The sequence below is a fragment of the Octopus bimaculoides genome, chromosome 26 (assembly GCF_001194135.2).
Source record: "Octopus bimaculoides isolate UCB-OBI-ISO-001 chromosome 26, ASM119413v2, whole genome shotgun sequence".
Taxonomy (NCBI): domain Eukaryota; kingdom Metazoa; phylum Mollusca; class Cephalopoda; order Octopoda; family Octopodidae; genus Octopus; species Octopus bimaculoides.
Genome location: NC_069006.1, coordinates 3,830,991 through 3,842,458, shown reverse-complemented (window position 1 = coordinate 3,842,458; position 11,468 = coordinate 3,830,991). Strand labels below are relative to the sequence as shown.

Here is an 11,468-nt window from a genome sequence, read left to right as displayed (position 1 = left end):
AGAACTTCGCAATACGAGTGCCTCATTGTACGAGTAATTTGCTATGCCTGCCGACACTCGTGTGAATTTTTGTCTTGAAGTACGAGCCTTAATCGTCCCATTTTAAAGGTAATTCGATTAATAAAACCAGTTTACATATTTCTTTTGCCTTCTCTTTTTTTTTTATAATAGTGATTTTACTTGTAACTACACCTTTTCTGTTTTAAAACCCATAAAGAATTCTTTTTAAGTGGTCTTGGCGGGGGACTGGAACGGATTAATTATATTTTAGTTAATTTCAATGGGGAAAATTGATTTGTAAAACGAGTAAATCGTAAGACGAGCTCGGTCATGGAACGAATTAAACTCGTACTGCGACGTATCACTGTATATGATAGTGGTTCGGTCCGTAACTTAACCGTTCAGCAAAACAAACTAATAGAATAAGTATCAGGCTTAAAGAGTAAGTGCAGTGGTTGATTTGTTTGATTAAACCAGGGGGTGGGGAAAATTTATAGTGCAGCGGGTAAAAATTTCCTAAGAAAAAGGTTCGCGGGCGGATCACTGGTTCTAACTCTTATATCTGTATAAATCTTGTATATATATCTATGTATAATTTGATATAGTGGAGGCGCAATGGCCCAGTGGTTAGGGCAGCGGACTCGCGGTTTCGATTCCCAGACCGGGTGTTGTGAGTGTTTATTGAGCGAAAACACCTAAAGCTCCACGAGGCTCCGGCAGGGGATGGTGGCGAACCCTGCTGTACTCTTCCACCACAACTTTCTCTCACTCTTACTTCCTGTTTCTGTTGTGCCTGTAATTCAAAGGGTCAGCTTTGTCACACTGTGTCACGCTGAATATCCCCGAATATCCTACGTTAAGGGTACACGTGTCTGTGGAGTGCTCAGCCACTTGCACGTTAATTTCACGAGCAGGCTGTTCCGTTGATCGGATCAACTGGAACCCTCGACGGAGTGCTAACAACAATAATTTGAGACACATTAATAAAGATAAGTTTAAGACATGAAACCAACGCGTAACATCTTCATTAACGCCGCCACTGAATTTAGGACGTTTATATTACTCATGAGGTATTCTATTTTTTTTCAACTAAAGTGTAGTTGGGTCTCAAGGAGGAGCTATAAACCTAGCAATATATATTTTATAGTGAAAACAGAATTTCCATTCGATTGGCAATTGCCGGACAATTTCTGATCATTTCAAGTCGTAGTGGAAATGCAACCCATGTCGCAAATAGGTATACGAATATTGGTATAAATTTTGATTGAAAAATTTACTATATTTTGTACATATGGGTATACCAGCCTGCGGGCACAATAAAACGTTGTTCGCGGACGCAATTGCGGGCGGGGATTTCTTCCATCCCTGGATTAAATTCTTCAAGGCGGTGCCCCAGCATAGTCCGTAGTCCAGTGACTGAAGCAAGTGAAAGATAAAAAGATAAAATATATATGTGTGTGTGTGCGTGTCTATATTCATTTGTAAGTAATAAATATAACCATTTGCACAGAACACACACACAAACGCACGCGCGCTCGCACACACACATTCTATATCAACGTCGTTGTGTAATTTTTTAAGCTCGACCAAATTATAAATGCAGATTTGTCTATATATTTTTTTGCATATTATTATTATTATTATTATTATTATAAAAGAAAGCATTAATATTATTGTAAAAGAATATCTAAGCCCTTGTGGCCAATAAACGAATTAATTATTATTATTATGAATCTAAACTCATTTATTTCATCCGCTTATCTTTTCCCATTTTCTTTCTCTCGCGTCGAAATTTCTTCTGCCAATCCCATCCTCCTCTCTAGTTTTCTTTAAATAAAATAACATCTGTTGTTTCGTCTCACAAGCTAACTTTATTCCTACGATTTTTTTTCGTCACAGAAACGAAATAACTGAGATCATCAGTTCGAAAATTGATTATCTTTTATCGATTCAAACTATGAAAAAAAATACAGATTTTTTTTACTGATTTCATACCATTTTATCTAATTTCGACTTGTAATCAATTCTTAAAATTTTGCAGTTGATATAAAACATTTTATCAGTTAAGTAAAGTTAAGGGGAAGTGATAGCAGCCACATAATCAAGTAGATTTAACGTAGTGTTAATCAATTCGTCCAACGTTTTGTCTTCAAATAAACTTCAAACGTTAACTGCAAAATCACCAAATTTAATTTTGGGGCACCAAACATCAAGATATTTTTCTTGCTTTTCCCCATTCAGATAGTTAACAAAAGTGTTTTGACTCCAGAATGAAAGCCTTTTATTTAATAATAAAATTGATAATTGTTGATCACCTTCGAGTCAACCATCATCCCACTTTCCTGCCGGATACCAAACTGTACCTTACTGAGACTATGGAACTTATTCAACCATCTCATTTTTGGTCTACCCCTAGGTCACCTGCCAGTTGGCTCGGCTTAAAAAATCTTTCTTGCGATTCTTTCCTTTGACATTATAATCACATGTCTACAGTACCAGAGCTGTAACTTCTCAGTGCAGAAAAGCAACGGCTCGACTTGGAGAAACTCTCTGATCTCCCAACTACACCCCATATCGAATAATGCTACTAGAGCTGTCACCTTTCAATGTCGAGAAATAACGGCTTGACCTGGAGAGACTCCCTGATCTCCCAGCTACACACCGTGTCGAATGCAGAGACCCTTCAGAGGAACCCCATTTCATTTGTATTCAATCGTTTCTATAAATGATTATTCTCCAAAGCAAACATTTATAAAAGTAGGTAATTTATTAATTTTCTCTTATTTTTCTCGGGAAACCTGGACGGTTTGCCGCAGATAACTAAAGCATTTTGATTAGTGATATCAACTTTCATTGCTTCCACTGCCAACTAAAGCTTGCATAATACTGGTTTCAAAAATTGGCACAAGGCCAGCAATTTCGGAGTCGGGGTAAGTCGATTGCATCAACCCCAGTCTTCAACTGGTACTTATTTTATCGTTCCCTGAAGTATGAAAGGTAAAGACAACCTCGCCAGAATTTAAACTCAGAATATAGCAACGGACGAAATGCTGCTAAGCATTTTGTCCGGCGCGCTAACGATTTTACTACCTCGACGCTTTAAGCTTGCATAATATTAACAATGCTTTCTACTATAGGCACAAACCATGAAATGTTTTGGACAGGAGTTGGTCAATTACATCGACCACGATACTCAATTAGATCTTATTTTATCGACCCTGAAAGGGATGAAAAGTAAAGTCGACCTCGGTGGCATTTGAACACAGAAGGTAAAGGACCGGAAGAGATGCCGCAAAACATTGTGCCGGGAGCTGTAACGATTCTTTGCAGTTCGCCACCTTAGAGTACAATGAAATATTGGTTTCAAATGTTGGCACAAGGCCAGCAAGTTCGGGGGAGGAAGTTAGTCGATTAAATCGACTCCACTATTCAACTGGTATTTATTTTGTTGATCCCTTCAGCGGAATTTGAACACAGAACATAAAGAAATGCCGCCGCATAGCATTTTGCTGTAACGACTCTGCCAGCTTCGTCACCTTAGTGCACAATGAAATATTATCACTTGATTCTGCAACAATGCTATCATATTAATTCAACAATTTGCACTTCTTCTTTCATTCATAGAATCACAGTTGGCGCCGAGTTGATAAACTATCAAAGTATAAAAGTGCAGGCATAGCTGTATGGTTCTTAAGAAGTTCTTTTCGAAAGCACGTGGTTTGCGGTTCAGTCTCACTTCGCAAGTGTCTTCTAATACCACTCCGAGGCCGACCAATGCATTGTGAGTGAATTTGGTATATGGAAACTGTATGAAAGCTCGTCGTATATACATGCACATGCATGTGTGTGTATGCGCCTTTGTGTTTACGGCCACACCACTTGATAATTGGTGTCGGTTTGTTTGCGTTCGTGTTAGACAGCAGTTCGGCACAAGCGTCCGACTTAACAAGAATAAATACAGAGTCGATTTGTCCGATTGCAGCCTTTAAGAGGGAGCCCTTCGCCAAGGCTAACCTCAACTACCAACAGCCACAACAATAATATAATCAAATTTCTCTGCTTCGAACCAGATACGTACGTGTTTCCATACATTGAAAATAGCCTCGAATGAGTAATTCGCTGATTTAGTTAAATTCGATCGTATCAAAACACAAACATTATATCCTAACTTCACACGAACACAGTTAAAATCACTCACTCCGTTATCTAACGATCGCTTAAATCGTGTGATTTTTCATGCCATTTCATAGTAGTTAATTACATTCTTTACATAACGAAGACTAAAACCACAGACATCAAGTTTCCTCTTCGTAACTAAAAAATATTCCAGTGTTTTATAGACACTATATATAAAGCTCAAACATATATATATATACATATAATTATACACCAGCACAGACACAGACAGCTAAGGAAACAGACTTACAAATATATCATCCTATTTGACTGGCAAGCCTCCAGTCATGAAAACTCTTTAATCATTAACTATTTAGCACAGAACACACACATCTCTCAAAGTTATCCCCCTCCTTCTCTGTTTACATCTCTGTCAATGTGTATGAGTAAGAATGTGTGTGTATGTATGTATGCATACGCATGTATATTTGTATAAATGTGTGTATGTACACATACGCGCGTGCGCACACACACATGCGAGTACGAGCGAATAAGCAAACGAAAGATAGGGGCGCTTGAATATTTCCACATAGAAGGCATTTAAAAATTTCTTTTAAATTCCTTCTACTCTGACTCCGAAAATTTAATGATGTGGATATATATATATATATATATATATATATATATATATATATATATATATATATACTAGCTGGTGTACCCGGTAATTTCCGGGGGAAAAGATGTTCTATTGAAACGCCTTATTACTCTAATATAAGAAAGCAATTTCGTTATAACGGACACAAAAGGTGTATTTTCCGTCACGAAAAAGTACATAATACTGTCAGGTGGAGGAGGGAGAGATTATTGGAGGTTGGCGAGAGAGGTTTTCGGAGGTTGGCGAGAGGCAAAGACATTATTCTGCTTAGCGAAGGCATCTGGGAAATGGATAACTGTTGTCGTTCACAGAAAAACTATTGTTTTACCGTGAGAAAAGCGCTGTTGAAGTGTTAAGTGAAATTTGGCAATCGAGGATCGAATCCACGCTATGCCTGCATGAAGCCACTACAAGTACGGTGTGGAATAAAAAATTTATCTACTGTCATGGAAAAAATGTAATTGTAAAAATGCAGAATTATCGGAGTAATAGGAAGTCAGAAAAGTATGTATGTACAGAAATGTATGAATGAAGTCTTTAAGATTCAAATTAAGGAAATGCAATAATAATGCTTAGCAGTTCAAAACTGAGTAGTGAAATGCAGAATTAAATTGGCTGATCGTGAGAATCAAATATTGATCACTTCGCTAAAATCTGCAGGTGGTATGGGTTATTTCCCTTGGGTTTAAATAAAATACTAGTAATATGTAGTAGATAGAAGGATCCATTGGAAGGGCCCTATTATCGATCTTTTTCAACAGTCTAAATATGTCATGAGGCTTCCAGACATGAGTTCTGCTCACGTGTCAAATAAAGTATAAAAGTGATATTGTCTGCAAAAATTAGAAATAGGACACACAAAAAAAAAATCAATATTGAAAGTAATCGAACATAAACAATGAAATGAGTAATTTCCCTTGAGTGTTTAAAAAATATTGTACAGGTGCTATGGATTATTTCTCTTGGGTGTTTAAAAAAAAATAGTTATATAAGGTAGATATAAAGGCCTCTCCAGGGGCCGTATTATCGATTTTTCAACAATCTAAGTATGTCACGAGGTTTTCAGATATGAGTTCTACTCACGTGTCAAGATTCATGAAAATCAATAAAACGATGTAAGAGGAGTTAGCTAACAACGCCACAAACAAACACACCGCTTTTCCACATATGTTGTAGATATTCTGCGTTTCATAGCTATAGATATGTGACAATTTATGTTTGAGAGTTTATGTTTGTATTTGTATTTTGTAACAATAAGTAGGTGTGTAGATGATAATGGACATATTGCGCAAATATTTGGCCTCTGCTTTTTGTCTATAATTTCTCCAGCAGCGTTTATGGTTTTAACACTGTTGGCACCGTGAGATTGATGATACTGCCAAGGTGTCGAAACTATAATGATATCTGTTAGGTTGCTAACGATGGAATGTGTACGTTTGATGTGCTTATTGCTTTGTGCGTCTGTGTGTGAATGTGTGTGTGTGTTGTTGACTGAAACGTTGGTTTCCTGCATTTTCGTAGTTTTAAGTTTCTAGGTTTAATGGTGGTTTTGTTGCATCCAATAGGCCCCTGGATGTCTGTGTGGTTAAGAAGTTTGCATTGCAACCAAATGGTTTCAGTTTTACATCCACTACAAGTGACTTTGGGCAAGCGTCTTCTACCATAACGCCAGAGCGACTAATGACTTGTAAGTGAATTTGGCAGACGGAAACTGTGTGGAAGCCCTACATATGTGCATGTGTCTTTGTGCTTGTTTTTGTATCCCGCACTGCTTCACAGCAAGTGTTGGCTTGTTTATGTTCCCATAACATAGCAGTTTGGTAAAAGAGACACCGATAGAATATAAGTACTAGGCTTTAAGATAAGTACTGAGATCGATTTGTTCAACTAAGCCTTTCAAGTCGGTGCTCCAGCGTGGTCGCAACCCAGTAAGTGAAACCATTAAAAGACACTCACATTTGTTAAGTTATTATTTCAGAAGTAAGATGTTGGCTCTAACTGAATATTTACCAGCCATGCCATCAGGCAAAAGATCTACATCTTATGAGGGTGTTTTTATTGAAATGAATGAAATAAAAAACAGATATTGTGTCATGAAAAAATTGTCTTTTTACAGCTCTATATTTTTACCCGAGATTACGAAAAAGTTTTTCTCTGGTTTTATATAAAGGTTGCTAGTAAATAAATAATGGTTTCCAATTTTGGCACAAGGTTAATAATTTCAAGAGGAGTGGGGTATAATCGATGCTGGTACATTTTGTTATCGAAAACGGAGGGATGGAAGGTAAAGTTGTTGATCTGGGCGGAATTTGAACTCAGAACGTAAAGAGCCGGAAGGAAATAGATGATGAATAATCAAAGAAAATCCATTGAACTAGAAACCCAACCCCACAAAATGCTGGAATTCCTGCCGACTCATCTGACATTTCCCCTTTCTCACACACAAAGAAAACTGAAAATATTTTACTTGGCCATTGGCATGGCGCTGCTGAAGCTAGTCACGTGCTAATGTCGTTTAGCTGATGTTTCATTTTTTTTTTTCAGTTACCATTATAATTTGGTGTATTCAGCTCACGATCGTAGTAACATCGTGAGTTCAGTTCCCGGCGACGAGTTGTGTCCTTGTGCGAGACACTATTTCACTTTGCTCCAGTCCACTCAACTGGCACAAATGAATTGTACCTCTATTTCCAAGGGGCAGCCTTATCACATTTTGTGTCTCTCTGAGAACTTATGTCAAGTGTACGCGTATCTGTGGAGTGCTGAGCCATTTGCATGTTAATTTCACGAGCAGACTGTTCTATCGATCACATCAGCTCTTATACTGCCGTAACCGACAGAGTACCAGTCACCATTTAATTTGGACATTTGTAATCTGCGTTTGCCGTTGAAGTTTTTACTCAAGAATGATGGATCAGGTATTTTTGTCGCACTATTTGAGATGAGAACATCTTTCTTTCCGCCTTGTCTACCATCAACGGCTCAGAAGAAAAAATTGTATGGTTTACGTTCATTTTCTCCATAGCTCTATATTTTTACGTTAGATTGTGAGAGAGTTTGCTTCTGATTTGAAATAAAAAGCTGTGAAAAAACAGCTTTTAAAAAAAATTCCTTAAGCTAGTAAAATAACAAAAACAAAAAGAACTCTGAAAGCTGAACCTCCCGCCAACTCTTCCGGCATTTCCCCTTCTCAGACACCGAAAGAAAGCTGTCATTTATTCAGTGAATATACTAAATATTTGAACTGAGAGCCTGTCTGTCTTTCCCACTTCTTTCTCTACCACTACCATCACTACGACCACCAGTAGCAGCATGTAAAAGTTGGCGGTTTCAGATTAGTGTGTCCTTGGATTCTGCTCCTTATAAAGAAACAGAACAAGACAGAGAGAGAGAGAGAGAGAGAGAGATAGAGAGAAGAAAGGAAACCAGTGAGTGAATGGATAATTTAAATATAGATATTGTGAAGATATAGTGAAGTAAATATGTTACTTAAGATAATTTACTTTGCTGTTTGTGTTGGTGTCAGCGAGAGGGGGTGGGAAAGAGACGGCACATTTACATCGCATTTTCTCTCATTTCTCCTTCCACCAAACGACGAAAAAAATATATAAACGGAAAGCGGTGTGGGTGGGTGAACCTACCACGCTCGTTAACACATCACCAAACACACACATATATAAACATACACACATAAAATATGTGACAGACAAGGATATATGCTGTCAAACAGCCTACCTCTATACCTTACCTGTATAGTTCTATCTATCTATCTATCTGTCTGTATCTCTCTACCTGGATGCCTATTGTAAAAATAGAAGTGATATTCTTCTGTGATTATATGCACATGAGCGCGCACACACATGTAAATGCACACACACACACATATATATATATGCATACATGTGTGCAGCAATAATATATTCTTTATTTTGTATATAAAAGTGAAAAGGTAGCAGCAGTTGATCCGAGCTTTTTGTAAACCTCGGATCACTGTGCCTTCCACTCTTGACAGTTCTCATCCTGTGAAAGCCAAAGATCAAAGCAGGTTCATTCATTTGAATTGTAACACCAAGAAAGCAAAGGAGTGTGGTTGGTTAAAAGCAGTGGATCAAGGGACGGCTCAAAGAGAATGGATACCATAAAACGGGGGTTGTTTTCCATGTTTTTTTTTTAAATTTGAAAATCCTCCTCACCTGCGCTTCCTGCATCTACAGCGGTTGTTACCCCTCTTCTGAGACAAAATTCATCCACATCTATTCCCAGCGGTGTGGCATACTGATAAGCATGGACATGACAGTCTATCAAACCAGGAACGACATAGCATCCCGACGCATCGAAAACCTTTCCGTTAAAAGGTGTTGGGGAGCTGAATGCAAGGGGATAACTGTTAGGACCGTGAGCTGAAAGATGTGTATGTGTCTGGGGAGGATTACTAACCAGCCCTTCGCTGCTACTTGTAACACTATTCCCACCTTCTGAAAACTTTGCAGGCTCAGATGACAGGTAATCTAGTTGGTGGTGGGCAGATTCACCACCACCCACTGTGGGATCTTTGACCACGATGGCTGCTATTTTTGCACCTGCAAGCACTACATCGGCGCTAACAGCTCCATCGCATCTCTCCGTTCCTGCTATTTTAGAAGTGGTAACATAGCTACCTTGCCCGACACCCAGTGTGTCTTGGCGACAACTTATATCGTCGAAGCACAAAACATGACCCCCTCTAATGATATAACAGTCACTATTCTTGTACTCGTCGCTCATTGTAAATGGGAAACGGAGAGAAAATTGAAACTAAATTTTAAAAATAACAATTTGAAACACAAACTTCTTAACTTTATACACGTATACACCACTTTTTTCCTTACGATATATAATTTATTGTATATATATGTACGTGTCTCCGAAATATAACACCTATCAGTGTTATTAATATACCTTTGTGTTCTGTGAGTTTTACGTTGCTAAGTAACTGATTAACTGATCGACACCCACTCTCTCATTTTAATTAATACATCCTAATAGTTGTAAGTGTTAACTTATATAATTAATTATATAGCTTGAAGCTTTCTTTAAGAAAGAAGTGTGTTTTTTTAGGTGGTGTCAATCAATGAAATCTAGTTCAGTTTTCTACTGACGTGACAGCAGAAATATATATTATATAGCTAGATGTGTGAATGTATATATATATATAATAAATCCTGGTGTTTAGAGAACACTAGCTAAACACATCCGCAATAGTGAGGTGAATTAAGGTTAAGTAGAGTAAGCAATTTGTGTGAGTTGTTATTCAGTGGGAGAGAGTGCAGCTGTAAGGACGTTAGCGCTCACTGCGGCAGCAATTATAGAAGTGAGGGAGAGTGAGGAGTGAGTGGAGAGAGAGAAAGAGAAAAGGAAGGATAACAAGAAAGAGTGAGAAACGCAGCGAGGAGAAAGTTTTGGAGGGAGAGAGAAAAAAAATGCATATACAGAAAGGTAGAGTAGGAGGGAGAGGAGCAGAGAATGCAAAAAGCACGGTAGTGGTCGGAGTAGTTGCGATCGCAGTAGTAGTAGTAGTGATGGTAGTTGTCTTAGTTATAGTGGTGGTGGTGGTACTGATAGCTGTAGTAGTAGTAGTAGTCATGGTGGTGGTGGTGCTGATATCAATAGTAGTCGTAGTAGCAATGGAGGAATTTAGATATTTTACTGAAAAATTCCGTTTCATTTTAAAGATATCATAATAGACATACAAGTATTGGGTGTACGTATATATAGATATATATTACTCATATATTATTTATATATATATATATATGTATATATATATATGTATATATATATATGTATATATATATATATATATATATGTACATATTCAGTGAAATATATACATTATCAATATGCTTACACTACACCACACGTATACATATATATATATATATATATATATATACGTTTTGTGCATATAAAAACAAACATATATGTATATATGTGCAAATATATATGGATATGTACATCCATATATATAAAATATATATGTATATGTATATATATATATATATATACACACACATATATATATATATATACACACACACACACATATATATATATATATATTATACATACATACATATATATTTGACCTACTACACATGTGTGTACATGCATATTAGTATTTACAAATATATATATACGGCGGGGCAAGAATCACAAACAGGTTCTAATATTTAATATATTGTTTAAGATTTACAATAGTTGAGCATCTTATATAGTACCCCCCCCCCAACAATATATATATATATATATATATATATATATGAATTACATACATGCTAAATGTGAACAATCACATCTCGTAAATTACAAAATCTTAATTGAGAAATTTATTTTATATCCCTGCATGGCATGTCCCTGCACACATATATATACATATATGTCTATATATATATATATATATATATATATCGTAGGAGTGGCTGTGTGGTAGGTAGCTTGCTTACCAACCACATGGTCCCGGGTTAAGTCCCACTGCATGGCACCTTGGGCAAGTGCCTTCTACTATAGCCTCGGGCCGACCAATGCCTTGTGAGTGGATTTGGTAGACGGAAACTGAAAGAAGCCCGTCGTATATGTGTATATATATGTGTATGTGTGTGTGTGTGTTTGTCCCCCCAACATCGCTTGACAACCGATGCTGGTGTGTTTATGTCCC

At 37.2% G+C, this 11,468-nt stretch overlaps 1 protein-coding gene across 1 annotated transcript in view; it reads right to left on the bottom strand.

Annotated features, from left to right (window-relative positions):
* LOC106883971 (deacetylase EF_0837) overlaps nt 1–10,507 on the bottom strand; it is a 240,170-nt gene extending 229,663 nt beyond the window's left edge. The window contains exon 1 of the mRNA XM_052977063.1: nt 8,968–10,507. Coding sequence (XP_052833023.1) covers nt 8,968–9,538 — 571 coding nt within the window. The 5' untranslated portion in view covers nt 9,539–10,507. The remainder of the gene's footprint in view (nt 1–8,967) is intronic.
* Between the last annotated feature and the right edge of the window lie 961 nt (nt 10,508–11,468).